The 22,119-nt window shown below is 37.8% G+C and overlaps 1 protein-coding gene across 1 annotated transcript in view; it reads left to right on the forward strand.

The window, feature by feature from the left end:
- The window catches only part of SRFBP1 (serum response factor binding protein 1), a 78,965-nt gene that overhangs the window by 39,835 nt on the left and 17,011 nt on the right, over window positions 1-22,119 (forward strand). Inside the window, exon 4 of the mRNA XM_009893820.1 lies at window positions 14,726-14,797. Coding sequence (XP_009892122.1) covers window positions 14,726-14,797 — 72 coding nt within the window. The remainder of the gene's footprint in view (window positions 1-14,725; window positions 14,798-22,119) is intronic.

Genomic DNA, 22,119 nt, shown 5'->3' on the forward strand with positions numbered 1-22,119 from the left:
GGCTTCATTTTCAAGACTATCGTTGACAAGATACTTAAATTGAAGCAGTTATCATGTGCTTTTTTTTTGTGCACTAGGTTCTTAGTTACAAAGTGAAAACAGATCACAAAGGCAGCTTTTTGTTGGATTTGAGACAACTTAAGGAAAATATTAAAATAGGTTCTAAGTAAAGATTGTCAACTATCTTAAAAATATGGCTTGCAGATGAAGCTTTTTCCTCGTCTTGCGTAAGAATTTTACTATCTTATTTTTTTGTAAGGATGCAAAATAAGCTATTTTCACTTTTTAAAAAATATGGCTTGCAGATGAGACTCCATCTCCTTTCTGAATTCTGTATAAGTATTTTCATTGTTTATTTTAATAAAGAGGCAACCTTTGCAGTAGTACAAAAAACAAATTAATGCAACCCATATGCCTTAATTTATTTGAAAATTGAGCAGTGACAGCAAACCAAAACACTTATTGTTATTATTATTCTTCAAAATAATGACAGAAGTGTCAGCATGTTTCTGTGCTCATTTTGAAAATATTTATGCATATTCTAAATAGGCACTTTTTTTTTGTTGTTTACTTCTTTCATTGTCTGGACATGTATTTGGCTTAAGTGCACCAGCTTGTGCCTCTTCATTAACCTTCTCCATAATTCATCTGAACCTGAGACAGAAAAGAATGTTTCTTTAAGCACTACATAACTTTTCTTTACATTTTGGCCATCCCATGGTGAGATGTACTAAAAGTTGCCAAATAAGATGGTCTTTGTGGGATCTCTGAGGCAGTTCTAGTTAATGTCTTGCTGTATACTAGCTGGTCTTTGTACTTAATTTGTTCTGGAGAAGCTAAGAAGAATATCACCAGTAAATTATGAATATACTTAGTATGGTACCGCAATATTAAACTGTCTCAATCAGCTGTTCTTTGTGGGACTCTTTCTTCTGAAGAATTTTTCCATAGAAATTAGGTCTTCTGTTTTTCACAGTTATAAAAGAAATTATTCTTGAATATAGTAGTAAAGGTTTTATTCTTGTTTCTTCTAACTGGAGGGGTTGGGGGGGCGTTGAGAAAAAAAGACATTGGCGACCTGCTCTAAATGTCTTTTAACTAATTAATTCAGAATGGTGACTGCAGCTGCTGTGACTCCTTATTCCAATTGATGCTTTTGTGTGTAAAATCTTATTTCCCCCATGGTTGCCTCCTGCTTACAAAAAAAAAATATATAAAGTCTGTTCTGAGAATGTAATACTAATGTAAATATGACTTCAGTGCTGGACAGACTCACTGGCACTTTTTTTAAAGAATGGATTTAGTGAACACATAGATGAATAGGATGAAGCAGAATAATTGTACCTTTAGGAGATGAAAGTCATGCCTTCCAAATCAGTTTGAGTTCTTCGAAGGAATAAATACATACAGTAGATGTTGCTGATTGAGTTTGTATATTGTTTTAAATTTCCAAAAAGCCATTGTCCAGCTTTCACCAAAGCCTCTGGTGATTTTTTTTGTGGTTTTGTTTTGGGTTTTTTTTTTGTTTTTTTTTTTTTTAGGAAAAAAGCTGGTCATGGTTATGACTTTTCTTCTTTTAGTCACAGAGTTAAACGTAATAAGTGGAAGAGAGAAATGGATGGTTAGCTTTAATAGTGTTGGAAAGCTAACGGAGTTCTGTGGAGATCAGTGCTGGAAATGATTCAGAAAAAGAAAATGAATGACAGAGCTTGATGATCCAAAGTTTCAGGATAGCGAAAATACTAACACTAAAACGCTGCAGAATAATATTACAAAAATGAGTAAACAGGCAATAAGGTGACTACAGAAATTCAATAGTGATAAATGCAAAGTAAAGCATGTGCTGGTGGTGAGAATTATATTTCCAATGGTTGTTCATTTTCACTGGATCGAAATTGGGTATTACTTGTGAGGAGGTGGATATTGGAGTTACCATAGATACCTGTGTGAAAATGCTATATTGCTATTCCATGTCTTCAGAAAGAAGACAGTCTGTTCCTATTTAAATCAATTGTTTTACCGTATACTGCATAAGGCTTCTTGGTGTATTAAAAAAAAATAATCAAAAACTAGTAAAAGTATAAAGAAAAATGTAAAGGATGGTCAGATATGGCATAGCATCTACAGAAAGTATAAAAAAAAAATGGAATAGGATTCCCCAGTATACAAGGTGAACTACTGATGTTGGAGGTTTACACGATTCATGTATTTGTCCTAGATAGCTCTTTTGCACTTTGTATACCAGTATTTTGCTCAGGAGCTTTTAGCAGCCAATTTGGAAATCTGCGGGTACTGAATATAGTCGTATTTTTCATGTTTTGTTGCCAGATCTCTGCTTTCCACCTTTACTCCCCACCTTGGGGAAATAAGATAGCAGGTTTGTCTTACTCACGTTTCAAGGTCTCTAGGAAAGGACAAAAAGTAATTTATTTTCTTCCCCATGGTGCTTTAAGAAAAGATTGGAGGAGGACCACTTCTCCTGGATACAGTACATACTGGGCAAGGGAATGGAAGAAGGAAATTTTTTCTTTCTCCATTGTGTCTAATCTTTGAACTCTTTCTTTTCTGCCCTCTGGAAGCAGACAAAGGGGCTGTGTATATGACTGTATATTCATGCTCTTCTACCTCTTTCTACACCTCTCCAGGTTCTTCTGTCTTCATTATTCGTTTCTGTTTCCATATCTCTTTCAAACCAGAATGTAGTGGGTGGGGATTATTAGCTGCATTGCACCCATTTGTCAGTCACTGTCTTCACTGGGAACGTTGTGAGAATATAGCACATCCTTTTCCTGGCTGCTTTGGTGGCAGTCTTGCTGGCTGAAGCTCCTGCTGGGAGAAAGGAGGCTAAACTGGGAAAGAGGTGGCTTTCTGCTAGTTGTGAATAGCGTCCCCTTCTGGCAGGCAAGTCTGTTTTTCTTTAATTTTTACAAAAACAGTTCATCTGGCAACCAGCAATACTGGCAACGGTTGTGAATACCGGGGATAGTAATTCAAAACCAAAGATAGTTCCAGCCAACACAGGACTGCTTGGAAATATGTTAACCCTGAAATTGCATGTGGTTGTTATTTTAATATTAGAAAAGCAGCATGGAACAAATTGCCAGTACAGAGTGAAATTACAGATTGTACCAGTCCAAGCGAACACTGACATTCAGAACTAAAAGAGGTTTGAAGAAAAAAGAATATTCAAATAATAATTTTGGCATCATCATGCTTGCTGTGCTGAATAATTCAGTGTGCTTGTTTTTTCCTTTTTGTAACTTTTCTTTTGAATGCTTGTAATCGTAGTTTACTTTCATAATACCTTCTGCTTCTGAAACTGTCACAAGATTACAGACTTGCTAGCTTCTTTTTGTATCCTATGGTGAAAACAATGACTGTTGCTCCCTGAATGTGGCTACTGAATCAGATGGGAACCTCCAAAATTAAACAATTCATTTAATCTAATTGACTAAATCAAGTGCCAAGTTCACAGTGTTCATCTCGGTAGACTGATGTAATTGCTGGCATTTGACTTGCATACCTCTTGAAATATTAAATTAGTTTATAAACGTGGCAGAAAAGAGCAGCCTATACTTGCCAAATAAAGTTTGGGTATTTTACAACAGCTTAAACAAACTAGCCATGTTAACTCTTCTTTTGGGGAGTTGTTTTTTCATTTTGTTTTGTTATTAAACTGCATGAATAAGTAGTCTTTGCCTTAGCTCCATTCTCTGCTTTTAAGAGAGCTTGTACAGCATAGCAGAGTAAGGGTATTTAGCTAGAGGAAGGTAACCATATGGACAAAACTATATTTAAAGACTATTGTGTAGTTTTGTTTGATGAGTATTTTAATAACTTTAATTTTCCAATAGAACAATAAAAACAGGAAATTATAAAATTTTGTAGTGTGAAACTTAGTAGATGAAAACTCACAGGTTGACATTGAATTTCACTTGGATCTAAACTGAGACAGCAATACTGTAGACATTTAGTAATGTTTAAAATTGGTGCCAGCAAAAACCTGACACCAGTGTAGTTTACAAAAGAACAATTGCTAGACAAGTTCCATTTGAAATACATTCTTGCATTCCCAGTGATTAACTGTAATTCTGGAGCTCTCTTTTTTAACAGGTTAGTAATAGTTAATTCCCATCAAAATCAAATGCCATTTATTCATCTAAAGTAAGGTGGTTTTACAGCTTTCGATTTTTTGGGGAAGTTCTGTTTTGATAATTTCCTCTAGTGACTTAGTTGGTTTTGTTATTTTAAAATTAGTATTAAGTTTTACTATTTTTCCTTAATCTGTTCGGTAGTATTCCTGCCCAAGTTGTTATTAATCCAACAAGGCTGAAAATTAGTGATTTCAAGCAATATTATTTTTGCTTTTGAAAATGTAAGGCAATCGAAATATGCAAAGTCATTAAAAACATACATGAAATTTTCTTTAGTGTATACTTTAGGAAAATTAGCAACTGTACAACCCTTTCTTTTGATGCTTTCCATCTCTTTGTAATACAGAATCTAGATATTTGATAAGTGAAAAATACTGTAATTACTGTAGAACATAATAGTAATCTTAAACCCTAATGATAGAGTGTATTTAAATTATAATTCACCTAATTTGTCTGCAATTAGAGAGAAAATGTCTTCATTTCTACTGTATAAAACCTCTGGTTTCAGTATGTGATAATATAGAATCAAGTCATCCAGTCAGGTTGCCGGGAAGAGCTTTGTTGGCTAGACTGATGGAACAAAAAAAAGATCTATGGAATCTTTTTTTGTTGTGGTTTTGCTTTCCTGTTGTTGTCTGTTCTTCATGACACAGGTATTTACAGTAAAACTTGACTTCTATGGAAAGCTAAATCTGTGCATCCGCATACTTTGAACTTTTATCAGATTTACTACATTGACTGTAAGCTTAGCGAATGTTTACTTCTTGAAGTCATTTATTAAAAGAAGATGTAATTCCTGAAAATGTGCAAACTTCTGCAATAGTATGTATTCAAATAATATTAGTAAATATTTGTAAGACTGATAGTATGAAAACAGTTTTATAGTGAGAAGTTCCCACAACATGCAGAGCATTGCTAATTGGAAAGATATTCCTACCCCCATTGTAACGTCATTTTCACTTAGAAAAAAAGAATGCATAATACACTGATTTATTTGTCCTGCTTGTATTGATTTTAAGTGCACTTATGCCTCAATACGCAGTCTGTACTTTGTCAGTATATTGCATTATACTAGATGAAAAGGGTTGGGAATCGATCTTCCCAAACACGGTCACTCCCCAGTGGTTCATTATTGTCTTTTATGGCTGCTGTTATCACCCAGTAGAGAGACTACTGTGTATTTTTATAAGCTTTATGTGTTTGCACCACTTAGATTTTGTGTCCATCTGTAATTTAAAAAGCAAGGGTTTGTGCCAGTGAGGTGCCAGTGAGTCACCAAAGAAACCATGACAGTAGCTCCCAAATAGATTCCCTCACTTTCTGTGTCTGGAAGGTGCAGGCTGTGGTGTGAATATGCACAAACATTGAAAATCCTGGGTGTCACCTTGCCAGGAAGAACAGCGACGACCTGGGCAAGGCAGAGAGAACTTTAACCTTGCTGTGAATAGCTTAACTATATCTTGTCTTTCATTTCTTTACCTAAGCATTTTATCAATGTTTCTATGTCTGAGTATTACAAATAAATGCTTTTAATTGCATTTTATTGAAATCTAGCATAAACTTTGTGTGGCTTAGGAGGCATAGCAAGGCCCTTCTCTGTGTAGTATGAGGTGATTCTGTAAACCGAGGGAGCTGAAGTGCTGAAGTTTCCCAGCACATCCTCTGCCCTAAGCCCCAAATGTGATTCACCAAAGAAACGCAAGAATGAATTCCCATTTCAGCTGCATGGGACAGCGTGTGAGCTGACGCTTCAGGGATTGGTGGGTGCAGGTTTTTTCCAAATGACTGGTAAAGGGAAAAAAAACAAACAAACAAACAAAAACCACCCCAAAAAAAAGACAGAAAAAAAGTCAGGAAAGCTTTAAGCATGGAGCTATCAAGATACTTACTTGAGTCATGAAAGGCAATAATATTCTGAACAGGCTACTTGGCAGTCTGTATACCTTCTTAATTTTCTGGACATCAGTCAAATTCAGACCTGTGACAGGGATGGCCCTAACAATGCCATCCTAGACTTCCTGTGAATCAACCTACCTCTAATGAGACTGTTTTCGACCCTCAGTCATTTCTCACCCATAGGTTGAAAAACCTCACTCCTCTACAGTACTTTTGGTAACTATGGCGTAATGCGTTCACATCCATGGATGTGAAGTGTTATGTAAAGTGTCTGTTTGCAATCTGTTTGCAATGGCAGGTCTTTTTATAATTGAAATGCTAGATTGAATTCCTGATGTAAAAAAAAAAAAAAAATCCAGTTTTTACTTGCAACACTTTCAGATTGTGTTGTATTTTTAGTGGAAATATATAGATGCAAAGACTGGAGATTTCTAGGTGCTGCTAGCAACAGAATTTCTAGTGTCAAAGCAGTGCTACTATATCCATTTAAATTAGCGTGTCAGCTTATGTTTTTGTTAATTAGAAATGAAACACTTTAAAGATTATCCAATCTATTTCAAGTAAACCAAGTAAAATAAATGGTGCAGTTATATCATTCGGGCGTTGTCATGTTGTCATTTGGCCAGAGGAGATAAATGGGTTTTGGGGATTACTTGTCACAGTCAACAAAGCAGGAAATCATTAGAACAAAAGTTTGAGTCCTTAGGTGTCAAAAGCTTTACTGCAGAAGGTGCAGTCACAAACAAGTAGCAAATACAGTGTTCTGAGTTTACCTAACATCAGGTTACAGTTAGGGGATTTTGAGACAAATCAGTAGATCTCTCTGGAAGGATTTTATGTGATTTAAAGGTGGTGGATAAAGATGAGAGTGACCTGGATTGCCTGGATTCCATTGAGGAAAAAAGTAAAGCCAAATGGAAGATTAAATTTCCAGGAGTGTGGAAGGCTACAGGCTCTTTGTCTAGAATGAGAGTTCTCTTCTTCTGTATGATATTTCCAAGACAGATACTGCATCCCATTGTATTCCTATGTTTAAAATTGTAGTTAAAAAGTGAGAGCAAATGCAGAAAAGACTTACAGAGGTTACATACAGCCAAGTTTTCATTCTGTGGTAGATGAAATTCAGGACATTTAATTGCTCAAAAAGGGGCTTGAGAGGTGACTTGGTAATAATTTGTAAGTACCGACAGGAAGGCAGCCAGCTACTCAAAGGTGCTTAATTTTGTCTGTTGGTAAAATTACATAGTAGTTTTATAATAAAGCAGATATCTCGCTGTAGTGCTGATCTGTTTAATAAACTTACTAATAAGCTTAAGCCACCCTTAATGAGGCAATATCAGATTTTTACTTACCGGTTTAAATTTTCTGTCCTACTGTTCTGTTTATTAATTTTATCCAAATTCCCCTCCTGGCAATACTATTCATCTTGGTTTCACATCTGGTAAAGGGGGAGGCTTGGGGGGTGGATTTATTTTATTCTTTTATATAGGCAGAGTGCCATTTAGTTTGTTATGGTGGTCCACTAATGAGACTTACATCTGTAGAAATTCTTGTGTGTGTGTGTATATATATATACACACATATTTGGGTCACAGTTACTGACAAAGTGTATGGATTTGTAAACTGTCAGGGGGAAAAAGTGTCACTTCATAATCACTTTGGTATAACCAATTAGAGTACTGCATTTCTTGAAAGCAGGGCTTTGTAGCTGAAACAAACTTATACTCTTATCATGGATTTAGTTTCTTTCTGTAAAGCATATAAACTTTCAGGTGAACCATGGCTGAATTATTTCATGACTTTGAAGATATCCTGCTTGTAAGTACATGATCTCATTTTTGTGTAATTTCACAATGGTAGTGTTTACACTAAGAGTCAAAGACTACTTTTACTCTGAATGACTAAAATACCGAACTTTTACAGACTTAGGGGAACAAATTGGTTATGACAGGAAGCCATGCAGTGATTAAATTACAGAAAAAAGCTGAAGACCTGTGCTGAAATGAGGTTTGGTTTTCCTATCCCTTTCTTCTCACTAAGGAACCTAGGAAAATGACAGAAAACAGCAAAATGAGACTGAGTGCTGGGGAAAAATATGAGACTTTGCGAGAAAGTGGTCTCAAACACCTATTCAAGGGTAAAAAATATGATAATGTTTTAAAAGATCTAAGTGCACTAATGGGCAACAAACTACAGTTGGGATTTCACCAGAAATACTTGATTTTTTGGTGTGGGTGTTCTGTTATCTACCTGTATATACCCTGATTCTGTTACTTATTTTTTATAGAAATTCCTCCATTGTAAGACAAAAATAATCTTGTAAAGATGGTATATATGGAGTGGTTTCATAAGGAAAGGCCAATGAGGAAAATGAATGAATTGCACGATAAAGGTAAAAGGAAAATACTAGTCAAAACAAAATTGAAATTGGGTAGGTTTTAATAGTGTGAGGACTCCTAAATTGCTTCCACAGGCCATTCCTGGCAAACTTTTTTTTCTGAGTCATCTAAAACGGCCTTAGACAGCATAGCTGGGAATACATTTTATATGAATAATCTTGCATTTCTGAGGTGTGTCGAAGCCTCATCCAACAGGGGGGTTTTGTGTCTTTCCTGTCTTCTGAAGACTATTCGATAAATTACATTTCCATACCCGTTCAGTTAGAAACTGTATCTTCCTCAGTATCGCTTGGATGTAGCATCATCTGAGCAACCATGACCTATATCAGCATGAAATCATATTTTCAGATTTATGCTGGACATACTTCTGTTCAAAATAGCCTCACCTTCGTTTGTGAGATGGTTATGGTTTATTTACATAAGTTCATCATTTAAAAAGACAAAAAAACCCAGACTTTGCTGTTCTAGGTTTCTGTAAGTAGTGGGATGAGCTCACTGCCTCTGGTAGCAGGACTTGCTTCAGAGCTGCATGGCTGCCCCACAGCTACCCAGCTGTGCGCCACCATATCCCATCCTGTGCCCCAGCACTCCCTGTCCCCAGCCCAGCCCAGGCTTTGCCACAGTTACTTTTTCCCCAAATTTGGTATTTCAGTGTGATTTCACAAACTGTCTTGGCTTCATGTGCTACTACCAGAACGGTTCCCCCGGTACCGTCAGCTTTGCAAGATGTATTCCTCCCCTCAAAAGCTGCCCCGTACTCCACCTTTCCATGGACCTTGTCTGTTTTTCACGTAACTCTCCTTTAATGATCTGTAAAATCCAGCCGCTCTGTCAGCTTCTTGCATTATCTGTCACATCCAGCAGTTTTCTTATGTCATGTCCAGTAGTTTTTCACATCCTGTTTATTCAGCTTAATCTCGGGCCAAGGCCCAGTCATCTGCCTGCAGCCGTGATGAGGTCCAACTGGCTGACGGGTCGGTTCGCCTGACGTCCCCCCGCCGGGGCGCGGAGCAGCTGCCCGAGCGGGAATGCCTGGAAGAGCCTCGTTCTCCACGTTGTGAAGATTGTTGAAAAAAATGTGCAAATCCCAGCTCTGAGAGTCAGGCTAGTCCTGCTGCTGTGTCACCTTCACCACCTCCTTCCAGTCTTGTCTTGATTGCTCCTGTGGTGCTTGTTGGCTCAGCTCAGGCACCAGAACAGAGAGGGGTACATTGTTGTACTTTGTGTTGTGTACATCAGCCTGCAGAGTCTTCCCTTGTTCATGTCCCTGTCTCTTAAAGGGTTCCGTGACAGAAATTGAGATAGGGGTGCAGACTGCAATCAAAAGAAAAGGATCTGTTCCCCTTGTTGCTTACTACCCATTACTCATCGGCATGCCAGTATTTGCCAGCTAGGGTGCTGGTGCCATTGGTGCTGGCAGTGTACCTGAGTCAGTAGCTCTTGTTGTCATCATAGTCAATTTCCCACAAAAGAAAACATGGTCAGTGTGCAGGGCAGAAGGGTCTGTTGATCCCAAGAGGATTTTTTCATCATGCCTCCAGAGGTACTTCAACATCTTATTTTTAAAGTTTTGGGGTTGTATTTTTTTTTAGGTATTTGGGGGTTGTTAAAAATGTTTGTCAGAGATGATTTTTCAAGGAGAGGAGAGTATGTGTGTGTTGGTTGGTAGGAGGGGTTTTGTCTGTTTACCTAACCTGGGATTATTGTGGACCGGATACTTCACAAAGTAGCATACTTATCTGGTTCCCTCTTAACTTCTGTATTCCTGCTTCACTTGGTACGTAACACCTCATTAGTCTTGAAAATTTACTGGCACAGGATGTTATGATACCAAGTATTAACATGATTTCAGAAAGCAGCTGTAATCTGTGAGGACACGTGGAAGGTGGTGAGAGCATTCTTCATGAGGAGCCTCCAGTAGTGGACCTTTTCAATGCTGAAGCAATAATAAGTGGAGGGGGAAGGGGTGAACAAAAACATAGAGAGGAACAGAACTGGTGGACAAGGGATAATGGAGACAGTGACAAAAAGTCTTCTGTCACTAAGTAACAGCCCATTAAGAAACGACTGGTATTGCTTTGGGGAAGGCCAGCCTGGACTTTGTAACTGATAAGAAAGGGGAACAAGATGAACATGAGTATTTGGCGATGGGGAGGAACCTGTGGACTATGCAAGACTCGCTAAACAACGTTTAGAGGACATAGGTGGGAAGGGGTGTTGGAAGGGCCAGTCCCAACCAGTGCCAATCAGTACATTTACCTGAACAAGCCCTGTGTCTGATTTCTGTGAGAGATGGAACTCAGGGATTGTTTTGCTTCAGCCATTTTGTGTGTTAACAACACGAGCAGGGCTATGAACAGCCATTTTGCGGGTCGACGGCACAAGCAGAGCTATGTAACTTAGAAAAACAACTCCTTAAAATGAGAAGAATGTGAATCGAGTTTGTGATAGGCTAACCAGTCGTGAAAGAATGTGCGCCCTGAAGTACCTAACCAATGGGAAAAGGGGACAGGACATAAATACCTGAAGTTTTGTAACCAGGTGTGCTCTTTTTGAGGTGCACCCGGTTCAGCTGACTCGTTTATTTTGATCCTGAATAATCTTTGCTTAGAAGACTTTGTCCTGTCTACTTTTTTATCCGTGAGGGAGTGTTTCTCACATCTCCACAGTCTGTCATTTTTTTATAAATTTTTTCTTAACTCTGTGTAATCTCACTCTTTATCCTGTGTGTGCGAGTGCGGTAAGGACTAGGTGCCAGCTACTGGGAGGAATGGGTGGATTCGGGGACAGCAACTAGAGTCAGACCAAGGGTGTAGGTGCCCTGGGCCTGTGGTGTCAACAGCAGTAGCAGGTCCTCCATGGGGGCAGGAGCAGCACATGTCCCAGCTGGGAGGACAGGGACAGTGTGCATCCCGCGCACAGCTACAGGTGAGACTGGGGCAAGTGAAGTAAGTGAGGCTTTCGGTGCAGCATCTGGACTGAGACCACAGGTCACGGCTCATGTGCCTGGTGCCTGCTGATGATGTGGGCAGGTGGAGTGTCTGTGTTTTCACATGGTTTGACCCCAAATGTGTAATTCACTAGCAGACTTCAAATTGGACTAGCAGTGAGTGAGAGGCACTGAGTCCAGGCAGGAGTTCCAGATGGGTGGAGGGCCCATGCTGGTGTTCGCGAGGGACCTGTGAGTGCTTGCAGCTGCCTGCTAGTGACTTGCTGCCAGCCAACAGGTAGGAGGCCCATGAGATCAATACAATGGCTCTGGACCCAGACAGAGGGGTATTAAACGGACAGAGGGATATGCTGTGCTGGTGTTTGAGGGATCCATGAATGTGCATGTAGTCATGAATGTAGAGGGGGTGGGTGAGGGCATACTCTCAATAGCAAGCTTCAGTCGTGACCAGAGGAAGAGGTCTTGGCTGCCTGTAACTAATATTACATGTGGTTGCTGTCTGAGGCAGTGCCTTGTCTGTGGCAGCTAGCTGCATAGGTGAGCTTTGCTACTGGTTGAACCTGCCAATGAGAAAGCACCTTCCACATCTATGGTCCTGGGATGGAGACCTCCAGGTCTCTGGATGAACTAGGCTGGGCTCCAGCAGCAAGGCAGGAGGAATCCCTGTACTGGTCCTAGAGATGCTGGAGGTGGCAGCGACTTACAACATCCCTTAACATAATTGGTGAAAGAAGATTTCATAATAGATACTTAGTACAAAGGTTCTCTTTGTGAGTCAAGTGTTCTTGAGCTATGTGAATCTCAAAGTTGAGAAAACTGTGCTGGGAAAAATATCACTATATCCTTTTTCTATTTTCTTGTCTGCTGCTGACCATTAACAGACACAGTAGAAAGGTCTGTTTATTCCAGTAACTTGACTTATAGGGCTGTCTTTACAAAACCAGGGCGCTGCTGAAGACTATATAAGTCAAAAATGCTTGGTTTGCCTTAAATCTAAGAGAAGTGAATTAGATGCTTTATAAATTTGGGGGTTTAAGCCTTGAAAGGAGGTTCTTGGCCGCATTCATATATACTAAGCATTTCAGTGAAGCTCCATTCATGACTTCACATTCCAAACTGTAATTCTTTCTCCATTATTATGCATGATTCTGCAATGTTAAGGGCATTCTGCAATATTGCCTTGTAAAAATTAAACCTTTGACATTCTAGTGTAGGGATTGCTGAAGTTTACCTGCCTCCCGTCTGAAACAGGTTGTTGTGTTTAAATCCTGAAGAGACAGGAAGCAAGCAGTTTTATTTGGGATGACTATCATACAAATTATCTCCTTATTAAAAAAGCAACAGGTTGATTTAGTGAATAGTATTGGGTTCCAGAGCTTCATTCATAGCCCCCAACCAACTATGTGACAGTAAGCATGTCCCTTAACCACTGTGTCCTACTTTCACCATCTGTGAAACGCTTTGGAAAGTCATGGAAAACTGAATCATAGGTCTTTTCCATCTCTAGATTCTATTAGGTCATCCAACTGTCTATCTGCCAGTAGAAGATTGTTTCCTACATCCACCAGTGTTTTTCCAGCCTGGATTCTGTCCTCCAAGTGATTGGTCTTCCACCAGTACCTTTGGGAGATGATTTTGCAGACTTTTAGACCTCATTGTCAGGAAGCTCTTCAAAAAAGATTATTTTTTTTTTTGTTAATGTAATTTCATTCTATTACTTTATTCCCATTATTATATGCTTGCTTATAGTTTTAAGACATATGCTATTTACACAAAACCTTAAAGATCTAGGTAAGATGCAAACTCTCTGTAAGGTATCCAATATATAGAAGGAAGGACAACGTAAGGTTTTGAAATGCAAGGTATGACCCTCTGTAAGAAAGTAAGCTGCTTCGTTCTTCTTGAAATTACATGTAAGGAAGTGCGCAGACTACTGCAGATTTAGGACAGGAGCAGGATAGAATATGGAAGTTTAACAGTGGAGCAAGATGTTAAATGAAAGTGCTGGTATACTTATCAAGGATGATTAAGTAGGGAAAAAGAGAAAAAGGAACAAGTATAATTTAGTTGTTGAACTAAATAGTGTTTCCTTATTATACAGTACTTTTTTTTTTCTAGACATTTGTAAATTATCATCTCTCCTGTAATTTGATTTGCATTTGAATCTTTGCTAATACATTAATTATTCTGAGCCAATAGTAGCAGTAGTTGCTTTTAAGGGTCTTTCTTGTCCAGGTCTGAGTGTAATGTTAGCTACAGGTGGAGCCCCAGCACCTGGACATGTCTCATTTTCTCAAACTATAAGACTTTGCATGGGCACTTGCAATTTACATTTTTGTCTTTTTTATTGACCACAAATATTGCAAAATTACTGTAGTTTATGTTAAAGTCATCTGCCTTCCTGGAGTTTCAGAAATTCAGCAAACAGATAATTTTCTTCGGGTGTTGAAGGCACAGACATTGTGGTATAGCCTGGGTCTAGATGAAAGCTACCAGAATAACTAGGTTTCTTTGTATAAAGTTTTTCAGGACTATGAATGCGTGGAAGTTATTTAGGCTCTGCATAACAGTAGTTAACCTGCTTTTGAAATGGCCATCTGGCAAACAACTGGTATGTAACATGATTTATTTGACGCAGTGCCCTAGGAGGACAAAGCCAGTATTCAGTGCGTGCAATTGATAAGGTTAATAGCACATTTTGTAATACAACATAGATAAAGTATATATTTTAAAATAATGAGAAATATCTCGTGTGGGCATGTTTCACAAAATATTCAACATTTAACAAAATCCACTTGCCCAGGATTTTCATTCCTCTATTTCAGCTGCCAATGGAAATGCTTAAGTCCAGGAACAAAGGCTACAGTCAGTCTCTTCAGAAAAGAGAATATTTGTTTCTCAACTTCATTTTCATTTTCTTCAACTTACATATTCACGTATGTTGATGAGTTCTGATGTAACTTCAGAGTCAAGGATCAAGTGGGGCATTTCAAACCTTCCTAAATTTAGTTGTAGCACAACATCACCGGCAACTTAAAGGTATCTGTAAATAAAATCACCCTTCTGCATACTTTGCTGTTGAAAATCTCTATTGCCCTCAATAGTAGTAGATACAGTGAGATTAGGTGGAAGTGAATGTTTTGGAAGTCATTAAATGTAGTGTTTACATACACACCAAAAAAATCTCAATATAACAAACTGATTTTCTTCCTGTAAGAGATCAGTGGGAGATGCCATGAGGTTAGAATGTTTATGAGGAATGTGAACCTTAGAAAAACTTCATAAAATCTTATCATGAGAAGAATAAATATATCTTTTGCCCACAGGAAGTAAAGCCAGATGAAGTTACCAGACTTGCTCTTAGGACAGAAGTTAATTTTGAAAGTGTCTGCAGAAAGGTAAGTCTTGTTGTTTTTTATTTTCTTTCCCCTGCTTCTGTGAGTGTGAGAGCACTCCTTACAAAAAGGTACTTGTGTGGGTGGGAGTACATGCATGTGCACAGTGTGTTCTGTATGTTATACTGCATCTTCATTGTAGGTCTTACTTTCTTTTCTAAGGAAATTTATCCACTAGGACATATTAAAAAAAAAAAAATGGTATAGCTGTTTAGTATAAGTGGCTCGTCATCTAGGCTGGTGGGCTAATCCCTAGTAACTGGAATAAAATACCAGGAAGCATAGTAGTGGGTTTTAAGTCTTTATAAATAGATTTGTTTTGTTTATATAGTACATATACATGTTTCAGTTAGTGTAAATAATCTAAGCTTTCAACAACAGTTGGAAAAAGACTCTAAATAATTTTAGAGGCAGAGAGAAGTTTCCACGTGAACAAAACATGACAAACATTACCCTGAAATAAAGGTGAAATTTTATTACCCCTGTGGCTCATTAATTTCAGTGCAGTGTTTCTCCTGAAGCAAACTGATGGTACATGATGAAATGTTAACTGTCTAACTAGTGATGTCTGTAAGAGATTAAATGAAGTCATACAAGTGGGAAAGTTCTTGTTAAAATAAGCAGTTGAGGTTTAGAACAGACAGGAGGCTCTAAAAGAAGAGTGAAGAAGAGCAGAAACAAGTACCATTTTAAGTGATGTGCTGCAGAAGTGATGCCAGAAAGCAATTCTGAATAAAAAATAAAAAAAATATCAATACATGATCTGTATTTTCCTCCACGTTATCCTATCCTAAATTCCTATGGGTGGTCCACTGGGGGAGTCTGAAATGTTTATGGTCCACAGGCTAAGTTTTAATGCAGAATTGGGTCATTTCCTCCTATAATGGCATGATCAGTTTTTAATATAACTATTCTGTTGCAAAGCATAGTCCTGTGTGATGTAGTTCAGCTGTTAGTATAGCATGTAGTAGGATTTCCATGCTTCATGTTAGTAAAATCAAGTTAATAGGAAAATATCATAGGTTTTCATATATCTGGAGCAGTGTTTGGATGGAAGCATCTCACTGCTTTTCCTTCTCTTCATGCTAGAAGAGAGTAATGAAAAGGTCACAGATATACTGACATGGAGCTAAAAAGCAGCATCTTTCTTCTAAATTTGTTTGACCAAGATTTTCCAGTCTGAAGGCGAGCTAGTCAGAAACTGGTCACCGTAATGTTAGAAATGGGGCAGAAGTAAAGATTCTGGATGTTTGAGGACAGATGAAGAGGGATTTCATGCTTAAAGATGGATGCTGAATTCAAACAGTTAGACCTTTTGTCACTTCCTGTAGGAGTTTCTTCTGCCAAAAATTCAATGCATCAGGCTTATGCTTATAAAGTATAGGAGCCCCAAAATGAAATAATTGATGCTGTTGTTTCAGAGGAGATTACAGGTTCACAGTTGGAATTTTATTGTCTAAGAGGACAATTTTCTTGCCAAGAATACTGAAGGAATAATATTAATCTTACTAGTTTATTTTGTCCCATTGTTTTTGATGTATTCATAGTCATGGCTGACTGTATGCTTTCTATATTTACTTAAAATATGTTCTCATTTAGCTGTAATCCTTCAAAACAGATAATACAGGTATCTTCATGGGATTGTTTTGGTTTTCAGAACTGTTGTTATTTCTGTTATTTTCTGCTGCTGGTCTTGTTTCTCAGTGGTATGGAAGTCTCTTAATCTCACATCTTGTAATGAATGGGTCTTATGTTTCATATCAAGTTTATGGATGGGTGCTGATGCTTTTTTTAACCCCTAGAGGCTTTTTAACCTCACTGCAGTAGAAGAACATGTACAATTAATTATTACAGTACTGTTGAGAAGTGGTGGCTGAGCCATCATTACTTTATTGGTTGCTATTGGTTGACCGTAACATATCCCCAATTAAAGAATGCATCCCTTCTGTGCTTTACCAAAACTTAATTCGCCAATATATTATTTCTTCTTTTCCCAAAGTTAGTTATTAAACATACAATAAAAAAAATCATTGATTTTCTACCCCTAGCAGTATTCTGTAGGTCACATGAAATGCAGACCACATTGTTTACCTTTTCATTAACTTGAGTTTCGAAATATTTGAAGGAAAACATCCTGTGGCTGTTTTCATTTTCAGAATAGGTTTGTTTTCATTGATAAAAGGCAATCTGCTTTTAATTCACTGTGGAATGTTGAATATTAGTTTTGCATAGTGGACGTGTAGTCAAGATATTTGTTTAATTCCTTCTACCCACTGAGATTTTATGTTCCATTACTATGTTTCTCCATATATTTTTCAGAATGTGATAAGCATACTTTTCTATTTAAAAAGAGTTTGCATAGATTTCAGACAAGTACAATAAAATTGTGCTGTGTTTAGCAAGTGGCACTCTAGCTTGAGTTCTTATGATTTACCTATCAATATTGCTATACTGGTGGTAGATAATAAGCAAATCATATTTATAATAGTTGCAGAGTGAGTTGGCAGGAGTCACCAGCCACATGACACAAGACTTCTTCCTGTTATTATTTAAAAAAATGTTATGGGGCTTACCACGTTACTGTAAGACAAGAAGCAGTGAGTGAACAGTTCTTTGTGCACCTCTGCTGAAATATTTTTATTTTATTTTAATAGTGCTGCAGCTGGCACCATTGCTATCAATAGGTAATAAATTCTGTTGTAAAAATTGTAATGAATGTTACCATGCAACTTTAACTAGATTTTATATTGTTGGTGCTTAGTTACAGCTGTTGAAAAATGGAACCTGTATTTTCTAGGGTTTGACTAAGTTTTTGTACGATTTCTGTACACAGTTGTGTACTGTCTGCAACAAATATATTTGCCAGCCATTAATAAAATTAAAAAAACATGAACACGTGGCAGATCTGTTGTCTAATGTGTTTTTTTAAACTGGTATTTCTAGCTGTGATTGCATTTTGAAGCGTTCCTTACAGCATATGTACCTGAACTGTTACAGCAGTCTTCATTCATTAGTGTTGTGCTTCAGCACACCAAGGTTATAAATCAGAAGCTACTCCTAAAAATGCTGTTTTTTACAAACAGGAAACTGACATGGAAACTGGCAAAGGTTGCAACTGTTATCTTCAACTTCTTGCAAACATGTTTAAGGTAACTTAGAAAGGTTAAGATAGGCAGGATAGGTTAATATGTATTAATATTTTTCCGGTATTAGAGAAATTATATGGATCATCTGCGCTGTTTCTCCAGGAAAGGGGACATCGGTCCATGTGTGAACACCTTCATCTTAACCACAGTTGGTGCTGTTACCTTTGCACTAGTGCTGCCAGATATTGACTAACTTATTGTAGCATCCCGTTTAGTTTTTCTTCCAATAAGTCCAATAAGAGAAAAAAAAACCCTGTGTTTTAAACACTGACAGAATCCTGCTACAGCACAATGGAACTTTCTACTACAAGCAACAATCTGGAGTGCGATTTTGCCTTAAGTCAAAATACTATTTTATTTTTTTTTTCTAAATAATGAAGTCTATCTGCTTCAAAATTCAGCAACTTTCAGATTTTGGAGGGGGAGGGGTAAAACTGAAACTGCAAAGAACTATTTTATTTTTCTTTGAGTGAAGAATAGAGTACCAGCAAACATTGTCAGAGCCTGAATTGAGCACATGCTTCTGACTTGCAGAAATACCAACAAATATTCGCAGATGATAAATACATCCTCTATTTTTTGCTTCCGGGTGCAATCTTCACATAACCTTACTAGCATAATTTTCCTTTTGTCGCATTGAACTCTAATCTGCAGTCCTTGAAGAGCACTAATTTCTCCTATTAAGTCCTGTATTTTCACCTGTTACTCCAGTCCTCTTGTGTTTGAATCATGCAGATGCTTGTCTCCAAAGAGGATTCTGCACAGCAAATTTTGAGGGTATTGTGATCTTCAAAGTTTGCTGGGGCCACGCCACAACTCTCTGAGTCTCAAGATTACTGAAAAGCTTGCCATAATTTCTAAGTGTGTTGAGAAACTTCTTCTACACCAGAAATGTAAGCCATTACTAGCTCTTAGAAGGTTTTTTTTTGCTAATGTAGGGCCTGGTGAGCTTATTTTGGATTGCTTCATGTTCAGGAACCAACTTTGTCTTGTTTAGAATTTAAAAGGAATTTGTGGGCTTTAGAAACAGGATCTTGGGCAGCTCATGCGCGGCCATAGAGAGACGTGCCAGGATTTGAGTGAGTAGCCTGGTGCACAGTATGATTTTGATCATTAAAAGTCCAAGCTGCCTGATGAGGACAGCTGTACCTAACATGATTTTGGCAGGATGACATTAGTGCTGTCTAGCTTCAAGTCCAGATATTTTTAATGGATGTCTAAAGGCTCTTATACTACAGTTAATGTTCTGGGGATTATTTCAGGGGTGAGTGAATTTAATATCTATGGCTCTTAACCTGTATGGTTCAAATGAATTTGAGATTGGGGAACCAGCTGAAATACTGACAGTAATAAGAAAAGATTTTCAGTGATTTATCAAATGAGAGTTGTACAGCTTCACATGTGAGAAGACCTGGTTTCACCTCCCAAACTCCTCAGTGAATGCACTAGGTCTGTGGTGCAGGACTAAGGAAGTCCTTGGGCATGAGGGACATGAGAAAGATGTAAAAAGGTATTTCTGCCCAGGATGAAGTTACCTGACTGATTGTGTATTACCTTTATTTCTTTCAAAAGAGTGTTTAAACCATATTGTCAAAATAGCATTTCTTAGATTCTATCACCTTCTTGTTAAACTATGTAGGTGATGGCCTGAGATTAGTCTGTTTTGTCAGTCTTCAACCTCTCTCATAAGTAAGCAAAAAAAAGAGCAAGGGTAGGGTAGTAACAGTGCTTGTGTTGTTACATGTTCTTCATTGCAGATTTACACTGAAAATGTGTTTCACACCAACAATCTGTGAAAGGCAGTTTATGAAAGGCTACTAACTTTGAGGCATTAATTGACAGTCAGTAAGTAATTATTTGGAGCATCAGATTCCCCGGAGTTTATCACTAGGTGGTAATCTTTGGTTGCAAGACACTAACACATGCAAGACACAATTACACAGCCGATAAATGTATAACATTTATTCTAATCAGTACACTTGTTTATTAAGGTAATTTTAAACTTGATAGTGCTAGTACGTTTTAACTGTGTGACAGGGAAAGAAAGGAAGGTGTAGTTTCTGAGTTCAGTAGAACTTTAATTAAACACATCTTCATCTGGGGAGGAACAGTCATATCTGTATTTTATGACTTCATAAAGTATAAAAGTTTCTATTTTAGCTGACAATCCTGAATGTACACTTGTGGTCTTTGCCTTAATTTATTCTAAAAATGTACTTCCTAGTGGAAAATATATAAAAATAAAACCTCTGTATTCTCAGTGGATTTCATCTGAGGAAATGCACTAGTTCGTCATAAAAGGGGCCTGATGCAGAGTGTCTTGCAGTTTAATTGAAGACTTTCTGTTAACTTCAAAGGCTTTGGATCAAGCACAGAATAGTTGCTGTTTTTCGTTTGGGCTTTGAGGGATTTTTCCACAACCACCTCCCTTCTCTCCCCCCACCCCCCCTGAAGAATTCTACTCACTACAAAAACATTCCGATTAGGATAGATGTTATTATTGATATAAAACGTCTGTTTCTGTTAGTGCCTTTAACAGCAGAATAACTAGATAATTACTTCTGTGGATTTTTAACATTCTTTGCTTATGAAAATATTTTGTTTGCAATCCATAAACCATAGGGAGAAGACTACTGTATGAATCAGTCTTTTGTGTAATACCAATGTGATAGTCCATCAGCTTTGTAAAATATGTGTATTAATTCTTTGCACTTTTCTGCTTTGTGGTGTGATTTTGGCAATGTGGGCGCAAATGGCTGGTGTGTTTGAGACACCCATGAAAAACTTCATTGTCTTTTTTATATCTGAATTCTGGTTGTTGCACTCTTCATAAATTATAAATCATGTATAAACAATCAGAGCATAATTATAAGAAGAATATGTGATAATTGAATAGCTTAATGATCACCTACCTGCACGCTATTAACAATCACTATCTCATTCTCACCCCACCCCCAACCCCTGCCTTCTAATTATCAATTGTTGGAAACATTGTTATCAACTTTTCTGACTTTTGCTTCAGAATGAATGTATTGCCTTGCAGGTATAATGATGTTTCCATTGTCCAATAAGGTGTTAATGCTGAGAACAGTAAAATAATACTACTCCATTTATTTTCCTACATGTTAAAATGTTATGTTCCTTTCTTATTTTAGTATGGAAATAAAGGTATTCATTTGCTTGTCACATATCAGATATGTAATAGTTGATGGGGAGGGGCTCTTTATGAGGGAGTGTAGTGATAGGATGAGGGGTAATGGTTTTAAACTGAAAACAGGTAGATTTAGATTAGCTATCAGGAAGAAATTCTTTACTCTGAGGGTAATGAGATGCTGACACAGGTTGCCCCGAGAAGCTGTGGCTGCCCCATCCCTGGAGGTGTTTACAGCTAGGCTGGATGGGGCTTTGAGCAACCTGGTGTAGTGGGAGGTGTCCCTGCCCATGGCAGGGGGGCTGGAACTAGATGATCTTCAAGGTCCCTTCCAACCTAAACCATTCTATGACTCTATGGTCTGTCAACATCTTATGTTTTTGGAAATGTGTTGCATTGATTTAATAACACAATTTCCTGTAACACGGGCTAAAATAATTGGCTTGATGCTGGGAATCAGTGTTGCAGAGTTGAATTTTTTTTGTCCAGAGTATTTTGACTCTGTTTGAATGGAAGTTACACTGAATGTATGAAGCCACTGTTTCCTGAGAATTTTCCATGTCAAACACCAGATGTTAATGTTAAACAGGAATGTCTGTGGTCTTCCTAAGACTATTGATGAAGTGAAGAATTTTGCATTCAGCGATGAATATCACATTCAGGCGTAAATACTTTCTCTGTGTGACTGATTGTTTTTTGTTTTCTTTTCCTGAAGGTTCCTCATCTTCCAAATTTGATTTCTTGAACTGCGAGATGTTTAGCATATCTTATTTGTATACTCCTCTGTACTTCAGAGCCTAGAATCCATGGCTATGCCTGCAACTGAAGTTTTGTGTCAGAATAAAATTGACACATTTAATTTTTGACAAATCTTTCTCCACTCTTCTCCCACCTGCTTCTCCACCTGATTGCCCATCTGTCTGCTATCCCAGCTGGTATCAATCCCTTCCCAGGCTTCCAGTGTGTGAGTTCAGGCTCCTGTGTATGCTATGTTCTGTCCATTGCCCTCCTACCTTTGGTTTGCCATT

This window comes from Charadrius vociferus, unplaced genomic scaffold, assembly GCF_000708025.1.
Source record: "Charadrius vociferus isolate BGI_N301 unplaced genomic scaffold, ASM70802v2 scaffold158, whole genome shotgun sequence".
Taxonomy (NCBI): Eukaryota; Metazoa; Chordata; class Aves; order Charadriiformes; family Charadriidae; genus Charadrius; species Charadrius vociferus.